Source organism: Ciconia boyciana, chromosome 3 (genome assembly GCF_034638445.1).
Source record: "Ciconia boyciana chromosome 3, ASM3463844v1, whole genome shotgun sequence".
NCBI lineage: Eukaryota > Metazoa > Chordata > Aves > Ciconiiformes > Ciconiidae > Ciconia > Ciconia boyciana.
The window spans coordinates 16104830-16128780 of NC_132936.1; the positions used below are offsets into that span (position 1 = coordinate 16104830).

General features: G+C 39.1%; 1 protein-coding gene across 12 annotated transcripts in view; it reads right to left on the reverse strand.

Annotated features, from left to right (window-relative positions):
• Positions 1–1107: 1107 nt before the first annotated feature.
• GREB1 (growth regulating estrogen receptor binding 1) overlaps positions 1108–23951 on the reverse strand; it is a 103045-nt gene continuing 80201 nt past the window's right edge. For 6 of the 12 annotated variants that reach the window (XM_072858579.1, XM_072858581.1, XM_072858580.1 and 3 more), the window contains 11 exons: positions 20056–20158; positions 18178–18336; positions 15620–15762; positions 14692–14853; positions 12178–12382; positions 11188–11362; positions 10005–10223; positions 7565–7700; positions 6825–7025; positions 5083–5221; positions 1108–3216 (listed from right to left, as the gene is read on the reverse strand). In XM_072858579.1, coding sequence (XP_072714680.1) covers positions 3053–3216; positions 5083–5221; positions 6825–7025; positions 7565–7700; positions 10005–10223; positions 11188–11362; positions 12178–12382; positions 14692–14853; positions 15620–15762; positions 18178–18336; positions 20056–20158 — 1806 coding nt within the window. In that variant the 3' untranslated portion in view covers positions 1108–3052. Of the gene's footprint in view, positions 3217–5082; positions 5222–6824; positions 7026–7453; positions 7701–10004; positions 10224–11187; positions 11363–12177; positions 12383–14691; positions 14854–15619; positions 15763–18177; positions 18337–20055; positions 20159–20283; positions 20642–23951 lie in introns of those variants that run through there. The other 6 variants (XM_072858586.1, XM_072858584.1, XM_072858589.1 and 3 more) reach the window with 3 other exon arrangements.

A 23951-nucleotide genomic window follows, 5' to 3' on the forward strand; every position in this document is an offset into this window, starting at 1 on the left:
TTGGATACTGTCTTTTGCAGAAGCTGAATCATAAAATACTTCACTCTCTGACACCAAATATAGAACATGCTAACAATACTATCTGCAGGTGATAATAGTGGATGACTAAACCAGCAAGCATGGAAGGCAGTGGAGAAGAAGGCAGAAGCTGTAAAAAGACTGTAAAAGCATTCAGGCAATGCCTTTTATTTTGTTTGCTACTACGTTATCAAGTCAATCCATGTGATGGAGAATTTTATCTTCTTGCCACGTTCAAAGTCAGAAAGGAAAGACTTAAAGATCTGTGTACATAATGGGCACGGGCCAAGTTTTCTTGCAAAGATCACTGGGACTGAAAGCCAGTAATTCCCTCCCACAAAAGGCAAGACAAGAGAAGGGTGGAGCTGGGACCTGGGTTCCCAGCCCAACACATGCACCTGTGGTAAACAACTACAGCACAAAGAAGTTGCAGCAGAGGATGCCAGTCCCACCCAAACAGATTTGCTTTTGTTTACCATTATTATTTATTTGTATTACTGCATCACCTCAGAGTCCTAGTTGGACATGAATCCTACGTTGTCCCTCTCCCTGAAAACTTACAGTCTAAGGGAGCTTAGCTTGTAAACTAGGTCAGGGATGAAGAAACTTTTGGATGGAGCTCTGGAGAGCGGCTCTCCCTGACTGATCTACCATTACTATTTGGCATCTTGTGAACAAAATGCCATGTTTTTCTACCATGTTTGGTACATAGCTGGTCATAGATGAGAAGTAACTGCATTTTGGTCACACAGTAAGTGTTTATCTGGTCTTATAGCAGGATGTGCTCTATCAGACAATGGGCTGTGCAAGCAAGTTTCACCATATACGTGATTGCTTATGTATGTACTCCATGATGGAGAATGATTGCACTTGGTCATGCGATAGACATACGTCTGGTGAGGCCAGGTCCTGTGACCCCTGTCCTGTAGACAGGATACAGTAGGTAGGTACTCACGGGGCAAAAGGTTAATGGTGAAGCAACACTCAAGAGTATGATGGTTTCAGCCCACTAGCAGCTGCATTTTGTCAAAGTTTTGAAGACTTTGTGGCAAAAGAGGATGTTAAGAAACTATGTGATTTATTTTTATTTGTTTATTATTGTATACCTTAAGCGTTTATTCAGTTTCTTGGAGAAAATGGATGTCTAAAGACTTGCAAAGCAAATCTCAGGTCAAAAACACAGGGAAAGTTTACAGACACTTGGTGTAAGTTGTTTAAGTATTTGGTTACAGGAAAGGAGATTTCAACTCACCATCTTTAGTTCTGAGTTCTTGTAAAAACTCTTACATCTTTAAGGCTGCATTACTCTTTAGGCCATTAAGCAGTACTGTATTTTCTCTTGATCAGTTCAGAGCATTCCTTAATTATATTAGCTCCTTTCAGCCAACCATTTTTTTTCCCGACAAAAGCATGCTTGACGGTCCTGTACATCACCAAGACAGATGTCCATGCAGCATGAACTTTATTTATAAAGGATTGATTAGACATGAATGTCACACTTCTTTAAAAAGGTTTAAATTAATTAATCAACTGGTGAAAACTGAACAAGTAATACTATTTACACAGGACAATGCCTGCCTTCCTTCCCAAAACTTCAACGAAGTGAATTCTCACTCTGAAACAAGGACAATGAAATAAAGAAACACACTGATTTCTAGCAGTTATCTTGTAAATAGCGATCTAAGTCTCTCAAACTTACAGAACTTACCTTTTCCCTGTAAATGAACTTAAATTAGCTCTTTGGCACAGTCATACTGATGTCTGCATTTCAAGGCCAGTGCTGTAATGGACTCAGCCACCTAATGGCATTTCATCAGTATAAAATCAATGATCCTCCCATTGGTGTATCCAGCAAGAAAGGACTGCCCAAATATTAGATGTCTTCTGACAATGTCTATACTCATCATTCCTGCACCTCGACTGAGTGAAGTTAACACTGATTCTTTAAAGACAAACATGAAGTTTGCAACTCAGAGAATATTTCCAAAAACCTCGACAAAGACCGTGATCACTGACTTCACATTTAGAGCGTACAAAATACCATGATGCCTGGTGCCATTCTAGAACATGTTTTTAGATTTCCACCTGAATTCTTCAGAGATGTAGTCTCCATTTTCTCACTCTTTTGAAGCACCTTGGCAAGAAAATATCCCCAGAAAGTGTATTGGGAGTGTTTCAGAACCATCTCATCTGCTGTCTTGAGTGCACTGGGCCCAGCGTGAAGTCTGTAGACAGTGCAACAATTTAATCAGAAACCAGGAAACGCCACTGTTCTAGACGTAATAAGTCACTTGCAGGTCAGTCTCTCCATTTGGTCTCTGCAGTTGCTCAAGGTAATTTCAGTTTTAGGTTTAAATGTTCAAATCTCATTTTAAAATCTACTTTCTTGAGTCTCTTCCTTATGCTAATAAAACCAGACATATAATTATGCTTCTATCCCAAGAGTCCTGTATAGTAAAACTATCCAGTGTGGCACCTGTTCCAAAAATTAAGGCTCCAACTGAGTTCCCACTATTTAAGAAATATACTTTACAAATCTTCATATAAAAAGCCTACCTGGATCAATCAGTAGCAGTATACTACAAAACTGTAACAATGCCTGTAAACTTGTGCCAACTGTTAGATAAATAAGACTTGTAAAACAAAATCTGCTCCTAAATTTACATTTTCTATTTCTGGAATGTACAAAAAGTTTTCTAAAACTCTTGCTTATGAACTTGCATGTGGTCTTTTTTGTCACAGAAGAAGTGCACTCATTGACCTCCCTTCTGATCCAAAATGATTTCCGCCATGCAGAGTAGTAAGTTTCTGCATCTCTCCCAGGAATTAGGAATTACTTCCATCAGACAATTAAATTAGAAAAGTCACTTCAATATTTGGAAATATGAGTGTAAATTGTCTGATTAGATATCATTCTAATACACAATGGAAAACAGTCCTGTTTCTGTTCAGAAAGCAGAGCCTCTCAAAAGTCATTTCATGAGATGGTAGCAATTAGTCTCCTGTATCATTCAGGAAATGTGTCTCTTTTCAATTAAATATGCCGTCCAGTCAGGAAGAAAAGTGGTCTGTCCTCTTTTGCATTGGCAGTCTGGAATTCATCCCGCAGTCGGAACTGCCATTCATCTTCCAGCTCTAGCCGGACAACAGTCTGGCGAAGAGAATTGCGATCTTGACAAATCACACACAGGGTGGCACCTAAGCAAACAGTAAAAAAGAAATCCACATGAGCATCCCCTCTGTTCTCATGTCACCCAGCTCCCACCACCCCTTTGCATGTAGAACTCCACCACTTTCACAGCAGGAGTTACAAATGAGCTTGGGGGAAAATTAAGGCACTCATGTAGGACGGAGGAGAGCTATGTTCAGCTCCCTATTTATCAAGATCTTCTTGTGTAACTTGAGGTACCTAGTATTCATCTAGTAAAGAGGACTAACAATACTTTCCCTACTCTTTAGGGTAAGGAAGGGTAAAACTGTCAGGTCTAAGGAGGTGGTGATGGGTCCTGGCAGAAAACAAGATAAAGCCCTGCATCCATTACTGTTCTAGCCCTACTGATCATTACCTTTTTGAGTGAAACCCTCACTCAGCAAAACACTTACACCACAAGTCAATCACCGTGATAGCTGACTAAGCTCTTTGTGCTTTGCTGACCAGAAATGGTCTAAACATGTCCTTAAGACTAATCACAAACATTAGCGCTTTTCAGGTCGGTAAGCTAATGTTCTGGCAAAGAAGAATCTGGTCTGTATGGCTACGGACACAGGCAAATCCAGAATGCCAAAGTAAGAAATATCACATTTTAGTAAACAATATCAACTGTCTTGACTGGCATGCTGATATCATTTTAACTTGCATGCATGATTTCCTGGCTTCTGAGAAAACTGCTCAATTAAGAGGAAATAATTACCTCACCAGCATCCAATAACCTGAATAAGAGATGGTGAGGTAAGTGGAAATGCCCAAGACAAAAAAAAAGCAGACAATATAATAAAAAGAAACAAGACACACAGTCACGTGGTGTTTAATGCTCATGTGGCAGGTTAGAAAATCAAGTAGACTGCCAAGGGAGATGGAGAAATCTCAAATCAAATACACTTTGTGCTACACACTAGAAAAATTGTCTGGTTTATGCAAAATGAAACTGATTGATAGCCTCTGGTCACTCAAAAAATGCAGTACAAAAGCACTGCTTTTATTTGCAGTTACTCTGATAGCCTTGTTAGAGAAACGACAGGCTGATTAAAATGTGGACGGTGCTCCAGAATGAGCATAGACACTGGCACTCATGGCTTCAGTGCATGTGCAGGTAAAAGCACTGTATACCCCAATTTGCACTTTGCTACACATACCTACATGAAACTGTATTAACTGCAACAAAGAACACAGCAGTTCAGAACAACTCTGCCTGTTTTGAGAAGGCATTTGCCCCGGTGTTCTTCCTCCAGTGACAGTTATAGCTGTGAGCAAAACAAATCCCCAGAGTGCTAAATGCCTAAGATAGTAGCAGAACAATCCAAAAGAAGTTTGCAGTGTGACTGCCTGCAATACAAATGGAAGTTATTTGTCTCCACTGCTATCCACCTTCATAAGGACTACATGGAGAAACTGGTTATTAGGAATAAATTTTAAATGAGCCAGCTTCTGTTTCCAAGGATAATAAATAGATTTTGATGGAGGCTTGTCCATCATGCATTTTCTATCAAAAATTACAAAACCTGCAAGAACACAATAGGCAAATGCTTCATACATAAATCTTCTTAAATACTCAGTTTTCAAACATAAGGTGAGGAGTTATGCATATACACTAGGCATAATGATATAGATCCAACATTCCTCCCCACTTAGAAATCTGCAGAACTTACAGCACTGTTATATACCAGTTTACTACCGTACAGAGCCAGCATGATCAAGCATCAAAGATGGGTGGGACGTATAAAGACAAATATGAATACATGCATATACATATATATGCATGTATATTTTCATATAAAATACATTTTTCCCCAGGTTCCCAGAGACCAGGTCATATAATTCTCTGTAATAAAATTATTGCAGCTCACCTTTAAGAAAATGAAACTTCTTCAAAAAGCTAGCTACAACAAAGGAGTCACAGAGGTATAGCAGGAGACCACTGAATGTCAAACCAGAGGAACTGATATTCAGAGAGTGAGGCCGAGAACTCACGTAGCAAACTGCAATCTGATTGGGAGAGGGGAAAAAAAATTTAACGTTTTTCAAGCTTCTATATAAAGCTAAGGCTTGATATCAAGCTTTCAGTATTTGCACCTGATTCAAATTCAGACTTGCTTTCCAACTCCAAATATTGTGATCTTCATAGTTCCTTCCTAAACGTGCCTCCACTTATTAAAAATCTACATAAAAGCACTATTCATAACTATGTATTAGTCGTTACTATTCATTACTATTATTATCATGAGGTTTAGATGTGATAGGGTTTGAAAGCTGCAGTAACAATAGCTCCCCACAACCATAATCCTGTGACCTGCCCAGCACAGTTTATCTACGCATGAATAAATATAGTAACTGTGCAGTCGGACACGAAAAGAACCCCTTTAGAAATGCCTAATTTCATTTACATTATGATAAGATTACTCAAGTCAGTAGAGTTGTGTGTATACATAAATGTGCGAGGTTTCCTCTTGTCTAGTTTGTTTTTATGGCTACTCCCCAAATCCACTAGGAACTGGGAATATTTATAGCACTCTTTCAGGATTTAAAAATTTAAATTAAAGAATTTTCCACAGAAGGCTTTGTTTCCAAAGTGCCATTCCACTACTTAGTTGGGGGAGACCCTCAACTAGCATAACTCAGCATGATTCAGTGGAGGAAGGCTGGCCCACAGCAACTGAGACTCTGGCCCAGGATGCCTGTATTTATCCATATTCCTTCAATCCTATTGTATCATATTGCAGCTCAGGTAACAATTCCGGAACTGAATTGAACTAATTTCATGTGCTGAATGGGTTAGAGCTGAAAAGATGCAATCGATGAAGACAGTAACAGTACAATGCCCTTCCACAGAGTTTGTTTTTCCAAGCATGGTGGGAATGTAGACCTGTAAAAGCTCAGCCAGAAAGGAAATTAAAAGATATAGTTCAAAATGTTCTGGGAGCAGCATATATGGGAAGGTCATTACACAGCTGTTTTGGTAAAGAAGTTTAGTAAATCCAGCAAGACTGAATTTCATTTAGTATTCAAGTCAGGTGAAAAGGTAAAAACAGTTTCTCTCCTGAACACCACCACCTTAGAATCATACTTCTATCTGACCTACATTTGAGATTAAATATGACCTTGGCTTTAGATCCAAACCCATCAGAGAGAGCCAACAGCTCCTGAGTTCTAATGTCAGCTTCTCCCATTCTGACGGTTTCCTTGGTATTTGCTTCTCTGCCTCAGCTTATCAGTCAAAAGTCAACTAAAACATTTCTATTTTGAAGTGCTTTTTAAGGGCTAGCTAGTATTTGTAAAACACTCTTGTGGAAGAAATTTGCTGTAGGAAGACTTTTTCTTAAAGAAAGATGTGCTCTGTGTTAATTCAGAATAATATAATTCTCAGACTACATTAGGATTTAGGACAACGCTGGTATTGTTCTCCATGTACTTTATTTGTAGCCTCTAATCATATCTCTATGGGACTAAGAACTTGATTTTAACATTATAGGGATCTAATACCTGATTCTTCAAAGGCTGTGTAACTATTATTAAGGAATGCATCAACAAACTCATCCAAAACATAGCCTATACATTTCTAGAGCTGCTTGAAGATTATTTTGTTCAGTACCTGTGGTCCTAAGTTAAGGTAACAGTCCACAGATAGCACTGGATGGCTATAATTCTTCAGTGAGAGAGGGAAGAAGCGATGGCTGTGATACTGGAGGTATTTTTCAAGGAGCAACTGAGCAGGTGCTGCCAAGAAGGTATGCTTGCTGTCAGGAGCACAAATGTACTGAGCAGGTGAGATTGAAACTGGAGTGTCAGATACCTATGAGGAAAAATATTTCTGGTACAGATCAATCCTGATCAATCAAGTTGTACTTATCTGAATTTTGGTTTGTATAAAATATATCTATATCCTACAAATCTAAGATTTATGTAAGAAGCAAAGTCATTCAGCCAAAAACATCTGCTATCAAAAAAGTTTCAGTTTCACAGAATTATATTTGTATGTATAGAGTCTTTGAGGTTTCTTGTTTGAACCCAAAGTACTCCTACATATGAAGTCATATGAAGATGAGCAATTCAATAGCTATAGATAAAAAATCTCGTAGTGAATGGTTACCTGGATCGTAAAGAGACACTTCAGGTGTTTTTAAAAGTTTTAAAGGAAAATTATTAAGGAAAGGTGCATTTATGCCAAGAATACTGTGGATTTCAGAAAGAAATAAAAAAAATAAAACATGGAAGACATACCCCATTACTGGCAACTGGTGATGCACCAAAACACCTCAGTTCTCCTGGTTACAGGGCACAAAAAGGAAAAGAGACTTTTAACAATAATGATACAGAGGTCTCAGTTCCCACCTTAGACTTAATGTGGAAGGATCTCTGTCCTCCTACTGCAATTTGCTTTTTCATGACACTGAAGTGATTGAACCGACAGATGAGAAGGCCAGCACTATGGACGCGCAAGTTGAAGTCAACATCGTCACACGTAAATCTGGAAATAATAAAATCATAGCAGTTCAGAGGAATGTTTTTCATCACACACTAACAAATGCAAGCACTCAGGGTCTTTGATCAGCACCATAGAAAGGACAGGTGTCAAACATACTGACCCTCCACCAGTGCCTATCAGTCAGGGAAAGAGGCTTCAGCTTTGTAATAATAAACTGGGCTAGAATGAGTTCAAGAAGATCAGAATGAGGGAAGAAACCACTTAGGGAGGGAAAGGACCAGAAACACAGAGGAAAATGGAAGGAGAAAGGTAGGAAATTGCCAGGAAAAACACCTAGGAGTTAAAATATTTTCTTTGCCTTTTACTGCAATAACGCAGTCATAGAAAATAGCTACATACATTACTACCCCAAATAAGGTCAAGGAAACTAATTCCTTTGACTTCCAAGGAAATGGATGAGGCCCTACATTTGATTTGTCAAATGGACAGAGGTCTCTCACCACTCATTTTTCACTTAGAACACAAATATCCAGTAAATTTTTTCAATATTCCTCTACAGAAAGAATGTAATTTTACATTAAAGACAAAAACTATTTGAAGACATTTTCTTAATACACCAGAACTGCTCAGACATAAGAAAAAATTAAGCAGAATGAGGCTAAACATCCCTGAGCTAAATTTGTTCCATTTAAAAAATAAGATGGAGCAGAATAAAAGGTAAACTCCTAAAGCTGACTAAATTCAAATTCTCTGGCCTTTGGAAAATTCAGATTCAGTTCTCCATTTTGAATGTAGATATTACACAGCAAACAGGATGATGTGCAGAACTGTTGGATTAACATCCAGGGCCTGGATGTAAGAGAGCTGAGCAATTACTGCAACAGTGATCATCAGTGAGAAATGTGGCATTTAACTGTATGTTTCTAAAATCTTGTCTTTGATCTTAATAATATTTACATAGATATTTGGTAGCCCTGAATGTCAGTGTCTCTGTGTTTTAAAATGTACCTTTTTTCTTGCCAGCCCAGGCTTGGAATGTCATACAATACTTGAGGCCCAAGAGCACCCACACAGAGGATTATGGTGAGCCACACATGGTTTAAGGACACAGGCAGGAAATGGGTGGTGTGATCTGGCATTCCTGACATTTTAACATTGCTGCGGGTACTCATATCATTTTGCTTTATTGTCGTTCCCTTCCTTAGCCCTTCATAATGCTTCATAAGGTAATACAGTTAGACAGCCTGGGAGCACAGTTCTGTACTAGGAGATGCACAGGAGCAAGTTTAAAATGCTCTTTTAAAGTGTCAGGCTGGTGATGATAGAAATTTAGGTCATGTGTTTATCCACAGAATAATGAAAGAAGTGCTTCCCTGCAGTTATAAGTACACTTGGACTTCAAAAGACATCTCACTGAGATAGGAGAGTTCTTCTGAGAAGTACAGTGCCTGGTGTTCAGTTATCTAAGTCTAGGTGTGTAGAGCCATTCGAGCCTGGGGTATCCCACCTAGCTTACAGAAAAACACATGTAGATTTCATGTCATACCTGTCAGCCCCATATGGACATCTCGCATATTCTGAGGTGCCTAAAGACCGGCTTTAGACAAGTGAATCCCACCTCTAGTGATAGCTACTTCATTCTGTTGTAATAAATGCTTGTCCCTCAGAAATGGGGCCAAACCCACAGTTTATTTCACATAGATCAGTGCAATTCTGTGAGATGATGTACCTATGAATACAGTTCTGATAACTGTGGTGATACTGTGTATGGCAATATTATAATCTTATATATCCTATATGGCACAATAAATGAAAAAGTGGGATTTCTGAGAGAGATGAATGTGAGAAACAACCACCAATGTCAACGAGGTTTATTTATTCCTTTCTTCTGATTGTCCTGATGAGCACACATGCAGTAGGCTCCAGTGTGCTACTCAGGGTAAAAATCCCAGCTACATCTCAATTCCATGTCAGAACAAGACTTGGTTAGGCACCATTCACCCATACACCCCTGTTTCCTTTGGAAGGGAGTACAGGTAAAGCGGGCAGGAGGGGAAGTGCAGTGTTCACCCAAAGGCCACTAGACAACTGGGGGACCAATACTGCAGGGCACGCTGCTGAATGTGTCTACCCTGTAATTCAAATATGACTGCTTTATTTGGAACTATGGAAATTAATGTATTTTTCCAACTGCTAGCAATTTGGGAAGGATTTAAACCATCGGTAAGAAAACAAAATCTGTCCGCATCACATTAACAACCTCCCCAGAAAACTAACAAGAGCTTTTGTAAAACTTCCTTTATTTGGTTCATTATCTCAGTTGAAAGATGCTACTGATTTACTTACCTGTTCTGATTGTACTGTACATTCTGTGTCAGATCAACATTCAGCATAATGAAATCATGCACATGGCAGCAGGAGAATGGTTCCTTGATCTCAGCACTGTTTGTTTTACTGGACCATTTCCTCATCCCAATTAAGGCATAGTGAGTGACATTGGGAGTTGCTTCAATATGTTGCAGAATTTGCTTCAAGGAAACATTCCTTTCAGTCCACATATAGTCACTAGAATAATTACGAAAATGTGTTAATTTTAAAGTATAGAGAGAATATTCAGAATCTCATTCAGCTGAGGAGCAATTCTTAACAGTCGAAAGTAGTTATGAGTATCAGGTAGATAACTTCAGTATTGTGTTACTTTACTGCAACTTTTTGTCTCTCACTCTAATCAAAACTTAAAATTAACTAGTGCTTATGTGGTGGGGACTGGTATGACAGATCTGAAACTTAGCCTGGATCTTTGAAAATATTCACTCAGATATGTAAACTTTTAAAGTTACCTGGATAATGTTCCAAATGACTCTGGGGGGGTTGCTGACTTTGTGCCATAACTTAAGTGCAAAGTATAAGATATTCCTAGGCCACCCCTAGAGTCCATAAATCTGTTTTCACTGAGTTTAGTTCTCTTTGAAGGTTTGCTGAAAATCCTGCATAGCACCGTTCTGGGAATAGATAAAAATATCTAGTACAAACAATGTTCTAAGGTAATGAAAACAAAAATACTTGTTTGGGGATTTGGGGAGCTAATAAAGGAGCCATACAGACTGGGACTGACAAAAGAGCCAGAGGAAATCAGTTGCACAATTTGCACAGAAATGTCTTTCAGCTTCCTTAGAAAAATCCTGTTAAAAATGTACATGTGTGAATGCCCATGCTTGCCCAGTGTGTCAGGGATTGTTTACAGAGTCTGAAATCTGCAGTCCAAGTAACTCTAGATTGGACCGGAGCCAAGCTGTACAGCAAAGGCTGCAGGGCACTTAAATCCTCAGGGGACAGGAATGAAAAACAGGCGCTAAACTATGTGCTATGCAAAGGCAGATAGCTAGGGAAAATACTTCTCTCGTTAGGCAAATATTATTCTCTGCTTGTACAGGGTAAAAGTTGTAGTATATAAAATGTAATTTGAAAACTGATATGCAGGGAAAGGTTAAAAGAGATCAGCTGAAAAAGCATATATTACTTTATTTACCTCTTCCTGTCTCCTGAACAATCAACTTCTACTGCATTCCACATAACACAGGAGTCATCTGAAATGACAATGAAAGGCCAAATATCCTGGGGTTTTATCCCCAGCTCCTCCTGCCGATTTCGTTCAAGCTCTAAGTTATGATAAGACAACTCTTTTATGAGGAAGTGTGCAGCACCTGAAACCAAGGACATAAACCATCAGATTAAAAGTAGGGGCAGAAATTGTTTGCTTTTAACTTGGAAGCCTTTTCAAGAGAATATTTCTGCAGACCAGGGTACGAATCACTCCAAAGATTTTAACACCCTAACACTCCCCAGAGCCAACTTACTTTGTCACTTGCCAAGCAAGTGACTTACAGGACCCCACTGGGAATCACACAAAATGAAGCCTGACTTCTGTGGTAAAGATTTGCTAGTGTCTTAAGGGTTTAGCGACCGATTCTTTTAACCTGACAGATATTTGGCTCCACTAGCATCTCTTAGCACAAACATCTAGAGCTGTTGATTGAGCAACTGAATAACATGGGAACAATTTCCCCTGACGATCTACTTTGAATGTTTGTCACTACTGCTGTCTATAAGTTGTTCCAGCAGTAAAAGCAAGGAGCTGAATATTTCACAGATATTATATTAGTAGAACCTACCTAAGAGATGTACCCAATCAGTGCATCACTGCCTATGCAAATAGTACATAGCTTACTTCCATGAGGAAACAGAGTAGGTAACTCCATCTGAGTTAACAGCCTCAGCCCCCTTTAAAATCAATAGAGGAGAGTATTTCTAGGGTGCAATTCATGTAGCTTGTTTTAGGTGACCTGGATTAAGAGAATTGCATCTTCAACTGTGACACATTGTCTTCAAAGAGAATCCAGATCACCAGATCAGATATGCTAGCTACAAGGTGTGTGTCTACATTTCACTGTTGAGTAACAAAACCTCAAGGGCCCCAAGTCATGCGTCCGCATTTGTTAGAACTTTTTGTTGTACTTACCTACTCCTGCACTGTTGAAAATGCTTGGAAGAACAAGCATGATGTGGTTGGGCCAATACTTCTTATATATGGCCATTTCATATTCCTTGACAACTAAAACATGCAAATGACTGGCTCCATCCATTGCATGATATAAATTGAAAAGTCCATGTTCATGACGACCAGTGGTGGGAGTAAAAGTGGGGCTTTTTATGTAATCTTCACTCTGTAAATAAAAAGAAGTGTGAGTTTCTGTATTAAGCTGGAGGATGTTTAAACAAAGAGAACCAGATCCTTCAGGAGAATAAATCAGATTCACTGACACTGGACAAACTGCTACATTTTAAATCAGCTTAACAGGAAAATAAGCAACTTTTATAAGAGCTGGGAAAAAAACCCCTATCACTTAGCTTAACAGACTGGTGAGAGTGTGATGGACTGGATAGGACTGCTAACCTTGACCTGCCAAGTGCACAAGGACCTTGAGGCTAGATCTGGAAAAGGATTTAGGTCCATATGACATAAAATGGTAAGAAACACCTTACTCCAAAACTGCAGTACGACCCTTCTGACTGGCTATCACCCAATCTTGAACGCATTGAAACTCACTAGGTGCTTCCAAGTTTGATTGTACCTCTTCTGAAAGCCCTGTTTCTACAGACATCCAGGACTGTTCCAGTCTGAGCAACTGATTTTAACCTGGTTCCTACTGAGGTGATTAAGGATCCAGAATGAAAGTATTCCTCTTTACAGAGACTCTCCAAAGCCCTCACAATTAAGCACTCCAAATTTAAAACTGCCAAAGCACTAAATGGTGGAGTTGATGCCAGTGGAGTTCATGAAAGGGAATTTAAAGTGGATCAAGAAAAATATTTTATAATGGTTTAATAATCTAGGTTTATATCCCACAGCACTTTTTAAGCTTGCAGCAAGGTTGCAGGCACCATTTTGGAGCAAATGAACAGAAAAAGAAGCAAAAACCATTGGAAAAAAAACCAATGGTTTTTTCCAAACCATTGGTTTGGAAAAAAGAACCAAACAAATGGTTTTGGCAAAGCCTCAAAGCAGGTCAGTGGCAGAAGCAGGAAAAGAATCCTGTCGTGGTTTAGCCCCAGCCAGGAACTAAGCACCACGCAGCCACTCGCTCACACCCCCCTGGTGGGATGGGGGAGAGAATCGGAAGAGCAAAAGTAAGAAAACTCGAGGGTTGAGATAAAAACAGTTTAATAGGTAAAGCAAAAGCCGCGCACGCAAACCAAGCAAAGCAAGGAATGCATTCACTCCTTCCCATGGGCAGGCAGGTGTTCAGCCATCTCCAGGAAAGCAGGGCTCCATCACGCGTAATGGTTACTTGGGAAGACAAACGCCATCACTCCAAATGTCCCCCCTTCCTTCTTCTTCCCCAGCTTTATATACTGAGCATGACGTCATGTGGTATGGAATAGCCCTTGGGTCAGTTTGGATCAACTGTCCTGGCTGTGTCCCCTCCCAGCTGCTTCTGCACCTGGCAGAGCATGGGAAGCTGAAAAGTCCTTGGCTAGTGCAGCAACAACTAAAATATCTCTGTATTATCAACACTGTTTTCAGCACAAATCCAAAACACAGCCCCATACCAGCCACTCTAAAGAAAATTAACTCAATCTCAGCTGAAACCAGGACAAATCCACAAGGACCCAGTGCACAGTTCTGATTGCGTAGCCAAGCACAAGTTTACTGGGTGAGGAAGAGCAGGAGGTTTCATCCTCACATTGCACAGTTGCTGCTGTGTTGCTGCCTGGGTTCTCCCATTTCAAACTTGAACTGGACATAAAAGCCCAAACTGGAGGGTGGTATTGATTGATCATTGTTTATTGGAAGCAGCTTATTTTCTCCAGGATAGAAGTGCTACTGCTTACTACTGTTCCACAAATTGCTTCAATAGTCCAAGCAGTGTGGCCTGAGCAAGGCACAGCTTCATCTTAGACATGGATGTTAGTAGTCACTGTAAAGGCCAACATCAGCGTTTGCATAGCCGGTCAGATGGATGACCTTACAAAGTGTTTTCTGCAAGCGCAACGTGTGATTCTTTGGACAGTCTTGAAGCCATGACAAAGATTCTTTGAAAACCTTATTTTTATATGAAAGCAACTGAGCATTTATGCAGAATAAGACACGATAATCCACTGCCCTCCTCTACAGTAAAAAATTGCTTCCTCTTAGTAACTGTATGATAAACAAAACCATGTCTCTCAGGCTCATGTTGAAACCATTCTCACTTTAACATCTTAAACCCATAATCAAAGACCTTTTGCCCCAGGTGAGAGTGTTTATACCAAAGGATCAACCTTGATAATGAGCAAAAGAAACAGCTTATTGGTGGCTTGACAGTTTTCCTTCATGTCTCACTTTCTGGGAGAAAATACAAGCTTAGTATCAGGACATCTTCATTATCTCTTGGCAGCAGGACCAGAAGCATAAAGAATCCTAATTCAACAAATTTTAAAATTGGTGGTGTCTCTCTCCCATATATGGCCATAAATATAGTTATCCATCTACCTTATCTGTGACTAGTGGTAGCCTCATGCTTTCCAATTGTCTTCCTGGTTGGCTAAAGACAAAATGATGCTCCTTTGACTTTGGGATGATAAAATGCAGCTGGATCTCTTCTCCCAGCATAGAATAGGAAAAGGCAAATGCATGCAGAGTGGACTCATAAAGCTGAGGATGGGAAAAAATAGGATAATTCCAGTCGTTAGAGTCAAACTACAAGGTCTCAGTGTAGTTAATACACATTTATAACGTTACCAAACAGACTACAATCACTTAGTGTATTGCATTAGATTTTACCTCATGATTCACTAGGTGTTAAGCGATACCTGCTAGGCTAGAGCATACACTAAAAAATATATAAATTAAACTTTTCCCTCTTTTGAAACCATTGTTTCAGCTTCATCTTGCAGATGGTACCAATACTTACAGGCCACTCTTGGCTTTCAGAAATACTGACACATAAAAACTAGTATTTGCTTTGCTAATACTTTCTTCCTCACATTCTAATAGTCGGGAAACTGGAGGGTTACTCTGAGTAATAACAGTCTGTGTCCCACATACAGACTATACTGGACTACTCCTGTATCAGAAGTAGCATCTTTTGCAGTTACTCAGGTGAATATGTAAGCAAGTCCCAGTGGGAAAAGTTTACTGGGAAAGTAGTTTTAGCTGGTAGTACACATGTAGAATGCAGATTACAGCACTGAATAAGCTAGTGTAAATGAGGCAAGGATCAGTCCTCTGACGTCTGACCAAGGTCAGTCTGATCAAGGTAGGCAAACCTCAAGAAATAACAAAATCTGTAAATCAGCTGGTTTTAACACATACATACAACTTCTAAGCCAATTCAAATACAGTGAATGTACACAAAATTGTGTTTGGGCTGTGTCTGCTTCAGTTTCTGATCTGCAGAGTAATATCTGGAAATCGTTACCTGGTACCTGGGATTGAAACCCATATACTGATGACACTGTTCACAGTGATGGTAAGTGTTATATGCTGCATACTTGGACAATCTCATCCTAGTTGTTTGACGGCGTGTATACATATCCTCCTGTCTCCTGCTCATTGATCTGTCTATTAAAAAAAGAACCAACGTAAATGCAACATATATTCAAGGCCAGAATGAATTCCCTTGTGACAAACTGTTTCTGTCACTGTAATCAGCTTCTAGGAACAATGGCGGGATTAAACACATGCAAAACAAACAATTAATTCATTCTGAGCATAGCATGTTTTATAAATTATGTACAGCAAAGATGACTACAAAGAAGTATTTGCAAATTCATGATTATGATAATTCTGTACAGATTTCACATAAGGCTGAGGTGTAAACAAAGCCAGATTATTAAAATTGCTATTGTTGCTGTTGTTATTATTGGTTGAATGCTTGCAAAAGTAATAAATGGTAAAAAAGAGTGTTATGACAGACATTTGCTGTCCTGTGACGGACATCACAGTAGACTACCAATGAACTTGGCAAATTTAGTGATGTTGCTCTGTAGCGAATATCCACATTTTGAAAAAGGGTCTTCTTTGTGGGAGACTGAAGGAAGATGAGATGTAATTTCTGCTGAAAAGGACTTCTGTTATGTCATCTGGCCAAACCTTTCACTCAGATTTTCAGCATCAGATCAGACTGTTCAAGGTTGTTCCTTGTCCTGTCAGGTTTTGAAAATCACTAAGAGTGGAGTTTCCACAGTCTCTCCAGGCAACCTGCTCCACGGTTTGACCACTTTTATTCTGGAAATATTTTTCATACTATCTAATTGTAATTTCCCATGTTGCAACTTGTGTCTGTTGTCTCTTGTCCTTATGCTGTGTATCTATGATAGTTTGTGTCTATAAGTTTCCCATTAGGAAGCTGATGACAGCAATCAGATGCCCCTGCTAGACTTCTCCAGACTGAACAAACCCAATTCTTTTCAGTTTTCTATGATGTACATCATGTGCTTCAGGCCTCTATCCATCTTGGTGGCTACCCTCTAGACTCAGTTCTGTATGTCAATGTCTTTCTTGTACTGGGAAGTGAAAAACTTGTCAGAATACTCCAGATGTGGTCTTACAGTTGCCATGCATAGAAGAATAATCACTTCCCTTGACGTGCTTGCTAGATTTTTAGTAATCCATTAACCCAATGGAGAACTGGTGACTCATGTTCAAATTGTTGTCTACCAGGATCATCATGTCACCTTCCTCAAAGCTGCTGTCTATACAGCTGGCCCCAAGCTTGTACAGCTGCAAAAAATTATTCCAAGTGGAAGATCTTGCATTTATCTTTGTTGAACTATATGAGGTTCCTGAGGTTCCTTCCTGGAGGTTCCATTTCTCCAGCCTGTCAAGGTTTTTCTGAATGGCAGTGCTACCTTCCCACATATTGACTGTTCCCCCCAAGTTGGTATCATCCATGAACTTGCTGATGTTGCATTCTGTCCCTTTGAGCGGGTTGTTAACGGCAATCTTAAACAGCATTTGCCTCACTATCGGTCTCTGAGTATTGGCATGCATACCCAGCTGTCAGTCAGATTTGTGCCACTCATCGCATTTTGAGTTCAGTGGTCCAGCCAATTTTCCACCCACTTTACAATCAACCTAGCCAAACCATCTCTCTCCAGTTTTGGCTATATGGATGTCACAGAAGACAGTGACAAAAGCCTTGCTGAAGTCAAGGTAAAACCACTGCTGTTCCTTTGTCCATAGTGCCAGTCATCTCATCATAAAGTGCAATCATGTTTACCAGTCACGATTTGCCTATGATAGATCCATTCTAGCTGCTCCCAATCACTTTCCTGTCCTTCATGGGTCTGGACATGGCTTACAGGAGAGTTTGTTCTGTAATTGTTTTGAGGACTGACAGTAGGCTGACTAGGCTGTAATTGCTTCGATCCTCGTTCTGTCCTGTAGAGGAAGGGCATGGCATTTTCCTTTTCCCAACCATCAGGAACCTCCACCAATTGTCGTTACCTTTTAAAAATGATAGACAGTAGCCTCACAATAATGTTGGCCAGCTCCCTCAGCATACCCAGTCCCATGGGCTTGTGTGTGTCCAGCTGGCTAATTCAGAGAGCTAAGTCACACCTCAATAGTCCAGGAATCTAGATCTGGACATATGCATCTCATGCTTTCCAAACCTAAATCAAAACCTAAAAAATAAACCTATAAACACTTTCAAGCACATAAATAACTTTACCCACATAAGTCACTTCACTACTACAGAGCAGGACAATGCTACTACATAAAAACATTCAAATACACAAACTTATTGTGGAATCAGAGCTTTTTTAATGAAAGACTACCTATATAATATTCCATAAAACATTTATAAGGCTTATACTCTGGTGCTTCATCTGGCAAACTTCAAATCTTTTTTCACTATTACTTAGTCAAGTGCAATTCTGGTAATTTCACTCTGTTTAAAAGTTTAACGGATCCTTACGTTACAAACAAATAAACTCATATATGTGTACCAATCTAGATTTTTTGAATTCTAACCTTCACTGTTTATAGTCTGAAGCTTTGAACAAATCAGACTTGCGTCTTCATACTTCGGGTCATGGATAGTATAGTCAAAAGGTATCTTCTTAAATGTCTCCAAATCTGGCCATATATCTCCAGGCTGATGATAGTATTGATCAGATTCTTCTTTTATGTCTATGATATTTTGAAAAATAAGAGTTAATGTAATTACAATACAATTTTTAAAGCTCTTTGTATTGCTATAGAGGTTTTGCTATGCCTATTATTCCTGCATAATTTTTTCTTTCATCATTCTGAGGAAGCAATATTATTGTGCATCAAGAGGTGCACCTTTGAACAAATGTACGTCATACCTCAATGCAATTCTGGCTTTTAAATCTTTGTTATCAATTTAAGACCTCTGTAATCTTACTGAAGCAGTTGGTGGGATGATGATGAAAACAATGTCAAGGGTCTGGTAAGGCTGATCTACCTGCATCCAGGCATTTGGAGTCTTTCCACTGACCACCACATTTGTGAACTCAGTTGAGGAAAGATATGTTATTCTCATGGAGGAAAAGAAGCCCTTTTAAAGCTTCAGAACTTGCAGTATTAAGTACAGTGCAGAGTTAAAGTCAAATGCCCCTTCTAGTGATAAGACCATCAAAGATAATTCACCCTAGGGTAAGAGAAAAATAGTAAATGGTATTGGTATAATGGGCAGTGAAATCATGCCTTTTTCTGAAACGGGTTAACTGACATAAAACCCCAGAAGTAGGTAAGTCCTTACAAAATACTTTCTACCTTTGTCAAGAGGATGAAAGATCTGACAAGAGTAAAACGGACAGTAGCGAGGAGTTCAGTTTGGGGGTCAGCTGTAAGATGCTGTAAAGAGCCATAACTCCATGTCTATGAGTATAGACTAAGTGATTATTTACAACAGGTGAGACCCTGTCTTTTGGGACCCAAAGTAAATATGAAACTCAGGTGGAATTAGTCAGATGGTGAAATTATCTTCATGTCCTGACTGTGAGTTACCTCTAAAATCCTGCCTAAAATACAAAGGATTGCTTGCACAAACCTCTCCCCTAGCAGACTGCTCACCTTGTCCACAGGTTTTGCCATAAATTTTGGGGGACAACTGCTTCTTTCTCAAGCACAGCTCAGTGTGGAGGAAGACTCCTGGGTACTGCCCAAAAAGCCCGCAGAGACAAGACCTGAGGCACAGTCCCACAGTAAAATGACTGAACAGCTTCCAGCCAGGGTCCGACGGAGGCAGCTAGCAGGCAGGTAGCACCCACCTGAGACTCTCCACGGCTGACTGTGGGCATGCTTTTAGTGCAGAATATTTAGACATATCCCATAAAATATCACCCATATTTTTCTATGTAATCCAGCCCTTAATTACAGAAATACATCTGGAAACACAGGGGAGTAATACACTGTAAATAAAGGAAGTTTGGACTAAAATTATCTATTGGAGAGCAGGAACTGTTTTCCTCCCTCATATAGACTTATGTACTTAGAAAATATGACATTGCTCCTCATGGTATAAATCTGCCAGAATTTCACTGATTCTTTTTATATACTTTACCACAAAAGTTCATTCCAATTCTAAACTCAAAAACAATGGCTGGATATCATTTAATACAGATAAATGCTGTTAATTACTTCTCAAGAAAAACAGAGGTATGTGGTTCTCTTACTGAGAGGAAGACTAACCTCTAAATGATGAGTAAAATAATAAAATATTCTTGAGTATCAGTTGAAGATCACACGAAAATTTTCTTAAAATATTTCCAAAATGTAATTGCAAAGGTGAACAGCATAGAATATACAGACAACTACTTTTCAATTTAATGTAACAATTTTCTACAGTCTCCAGAAGCAAATATTTTTATATCAAATACTTACTAATGTTGATTTCTTCCTCATCGTAAACATCCACTTCTGTCAGTCTAATCAGCATTCGGGACAAAATACTGAGGAACTGCAGATAGGCACCTGTTTTCCCTATCTGTAAATAAATAAATTAGAAAATACAAAAGTAAACTTTCACTTTTCAACATGTTACTTTTCCACATATCTGGAAATTGCAGCGGCAGTGAAACCAAATATTAATATTCAGCATATCCCTGTATTTGTATATTCCTTGGCATAAATGAAATGCTTAAAGGCTCAACAGTTTTGTTCTTTCTATACAGGAACCTAGTTTGGAAAATGCATTTTATATCACAGGTCTAATTACAGGCCCACAGATGAGAATTTTCTCTCCTGATGTTATAGTTTCCACATAGGCAATGAACTTTTAAAAATCCATACAAGCTCATAAAATGTTCCAAAAAACCTCCTCAAGCTACAAGATAACTAAAGACTTACCTCAACCCTTTCATATTTGCATAATGTAGCAGTACACTGACTGCTGCTGAAGTACAGTGACTACCCTGAAGAACAAAGCGGCATGCATCTATAGGAGAACTTGGGCAGGCCACTTCCACTCCTGGAGGACAAGGTATATGTAACAATGTGTCATTCCACCTCTTGTGATGAAAATATATTCTTTCCCTTCTACTGTTTTAAAATTACCTTAAAAAGTCTGTTTTAAATTATCTTAAGATTATAACTGTCTCCTTTTTTACCCCACCAACACACTATATACATTTTCTCTTTATTACGCCAAATAGTATTGCCGCCCTTTTATTTTTTTCAGCTGAAAGGTATAAGCCACAGCCAACAATTTACTCAATGGATTGTTCTGTGTCTTCCACATAAAGTTTGCTGATGATAACATCAAGTAAATAATGCCATATCTAAGCAGACAGCTTTACAAACCGTTACACTTGAACAGGAAGCAACACACAATGGCTTTCAATGAGAAAAAAGAGGCCAGCAAGCTCACGTCACTCTCACAGGAGAATGAACACTCCGTGATTTCTTGTGTGTGTGGGTATAGTTCAGCCTCAGAATGGCACTGATGTCCAATTGACAACTTAAGACTAATGTCACACCTGTGCAGGGGAGGTTAACATGTAGATCAGTTATGACACACTCTCCTCCTGCAACTGTCTGACTTCACAAAGTGGTATCAGATTTTGAACTAAGTCTATATTAGTACTGAATTGAAAACCCAGCTTCACTGCCATTACTGCTAGGACATGTCAGAATTGTAGGGCGTTGAATTACTAAAAGTAGTATTGGATTTACTACTTTCCATGTATTTCAAGTAAAACTTTCATTTTCTCTCAACATTTGAGAGAGAGGCTTTGAAGCTGAAGCAAGAGTAGGAAAACATTTGTTTGGCTCAAAGTTCAGTATCTGTTGTTTTTAATAAATCAGAATGCATTAGAAGCAGTTGCTAGCCAAGGGTGGAAAAGGCTACCATTTTCCCTGCTGAGGGTGAAATAAGCCTTTCAGGTACACATGGTAGACCATGTGTTAGCACACAACTCTGTGTTATCCAGGAGTAACACAGAAAAAAAGTGACTTTGAATAGAGGGAAAGATAGCATGGGCCATAATCAGCCCACAGACCAGATGTTTATAACTCCCAGTCTGGGTTTTTATCTAAAATCCATTGAGACTGATGAAAATCTTTCTATTGATCCTGAAACAAGGTTCTAACTTGGCTACAATGGCTATTTATTAGTGAGCTAAACAAAAGCATCTTATCTTCCCACATCTGAGGCAAACCTGGTGATACTTTGTTCTAGAAGAAAATACTTTCAATGTTTTCTCTCAAGTCTGAGATTGCCTTAACATGCCCTTGTGAACATATTTTATAAAGCGCCTCTGATCATAATTTCATTAAACACAGGGTGGTGTGACAGATTAACAGTTCTCTGATTTCAAACAAATGAGAGATCATTTGTCAAAAGTACACAACCTGTCCCCTTGATATCAGGTATCTGTGTGAAAAACTAATTCCTAATCTGTTTGAAGTATATACTTAGAACTGACAACAGAACAGGCTGAAAACCTTATTTTTTCTTTTTGGTAACGGTTTAAAACTTATTCTATCAAAAGCATGTATTTTTCTTTCCCTGGGGGACCGGTCTTAACCAATGGTTTTCAACAATGTATCTGGGAGTGACTAGGCTACTACTATGTGGTACTTAGAGGAAAGGTATCAGTTGTCACTTGCCTCAAGTATACACAAAGCTGTAGGGTCATGAGTCAAAAATGTTGGAAGCCACAGGACAACAAATACTAGTCCCTAACCATTAAACTAAAACATATGTACTTATGATATTCCATGCATCGTATCTTACCCAATCTCATTATCTGTCACATAAAAATTGTCCAATACATTACTGTGAGCTTTATGAACTGTTAGATATTAGCAACGCTGCATGTAAAATGCTGGTGGGAACTTGCAGGAATCTCTCCACGTTTTCAGAATGTTTCTCTGCCAGGAGAGAGATCAGGCTGAGCACATGGCAACATTCATATTTGGACTCCATTCACTTGCACATTTGCCTGCTTTTTCTGCTGAAGAAATGAATTGGTGAAATAGAGAATACCTTTTCCAGGTCATTCTGAGAAGATGATTTTCAAAAAGAAAATGAGAAAAAAAACCTTCTCATTTACAATCAATGTTTACTCCAGAAGGGAAGAACCTTGAACAATTGAATTTGTAGCATGCCCAGATAGGTAAATGTGCCTTTAAAATTAATTGTATTGTTTTCTCTGTGTACCATCTCTAGGCAAAATGGAACTGCACATAGCGTCTTTGCTTGTTTAAAAATACGGAATAGCTATCAATAAACAGAGCTTCCACACCTCTCCAAAGGGTCCTTGCCCCATCTGTCACCACCCCTCTTTTCTATAGTTTGGGCATCGTAGGTAGCTGCAAAGAGATCCTGCATGCAGAATATGAACAACTTTGAAGCATAAAGCCCCATATGTGCCTATCCTCCATCTCCCAGCTGCAACAAAATAGAAGATTTGCACAGAAATTTTAAACTGTATACATGATTGGGCTGTAGCTTTACGTGTCTTTAGAGAAGCCTGGTACAATGCTGTGTTGATGCTAACGAGTGACTCTGGGCTTAAGCGTGATATGATATAATATATTAACAATGATGCTGACTGGTAAGGAAGTTCTCTGAGCAAGGTGTTTTTCTCCATATCCTGTCTTCACTCTGCAATGAAAAGCTGCAAGCAGACTAAAAGAATTAAGGAACCTGGAACTGGGCTGCATTTTTATGATTCCTAAAACAAAATGTACATGAAGGGTGCTGCTACTACAGACAGATCTAATTCCCAGAAAGTGGTTCCTCAAATATGTGGCAGTGCCCAGTGCCTTAACAGATAAGGTCCTCGGGGGCCAGATATTCCCAAATAATGGAAGTATTACTCTAATTTGTTTCTGTCTACCTGAATTTGGAAGACAGAAGTCTGATGAATCAGACCTGGAAGAAGAAAATCCCAGAAGACTAAGAAGTAAAAATCTCAAATCTTGTGAAAACTTATAATAACTAAGGAATGTGGGGCTTGCAAAGATTTAGTATTTTGGTTTCTATTTTCATCCTTAGTGCAAGGGATGATTTGGCCCATAATAAACCTAAGAATATGTTTACCCTGCAGCTCTTCATTCATGAAGAGTGTAGCGGTAGCTGAGCAAGAGGAAGGAATATGAATTCAAATTCTTCCTGCAGAAAATTCAAGAGGTATGAAGGTCTAGTTTTTGTGTCAAAGACACACACTACCTAAGAGGAGTGGAAAGCTCTCCAAGGATTTTGACCACTGAACTGTACTTGCCATAGATATCAAGGATAAGCTGAAAACAAATTGTCTAAGAATCTGGGAGAG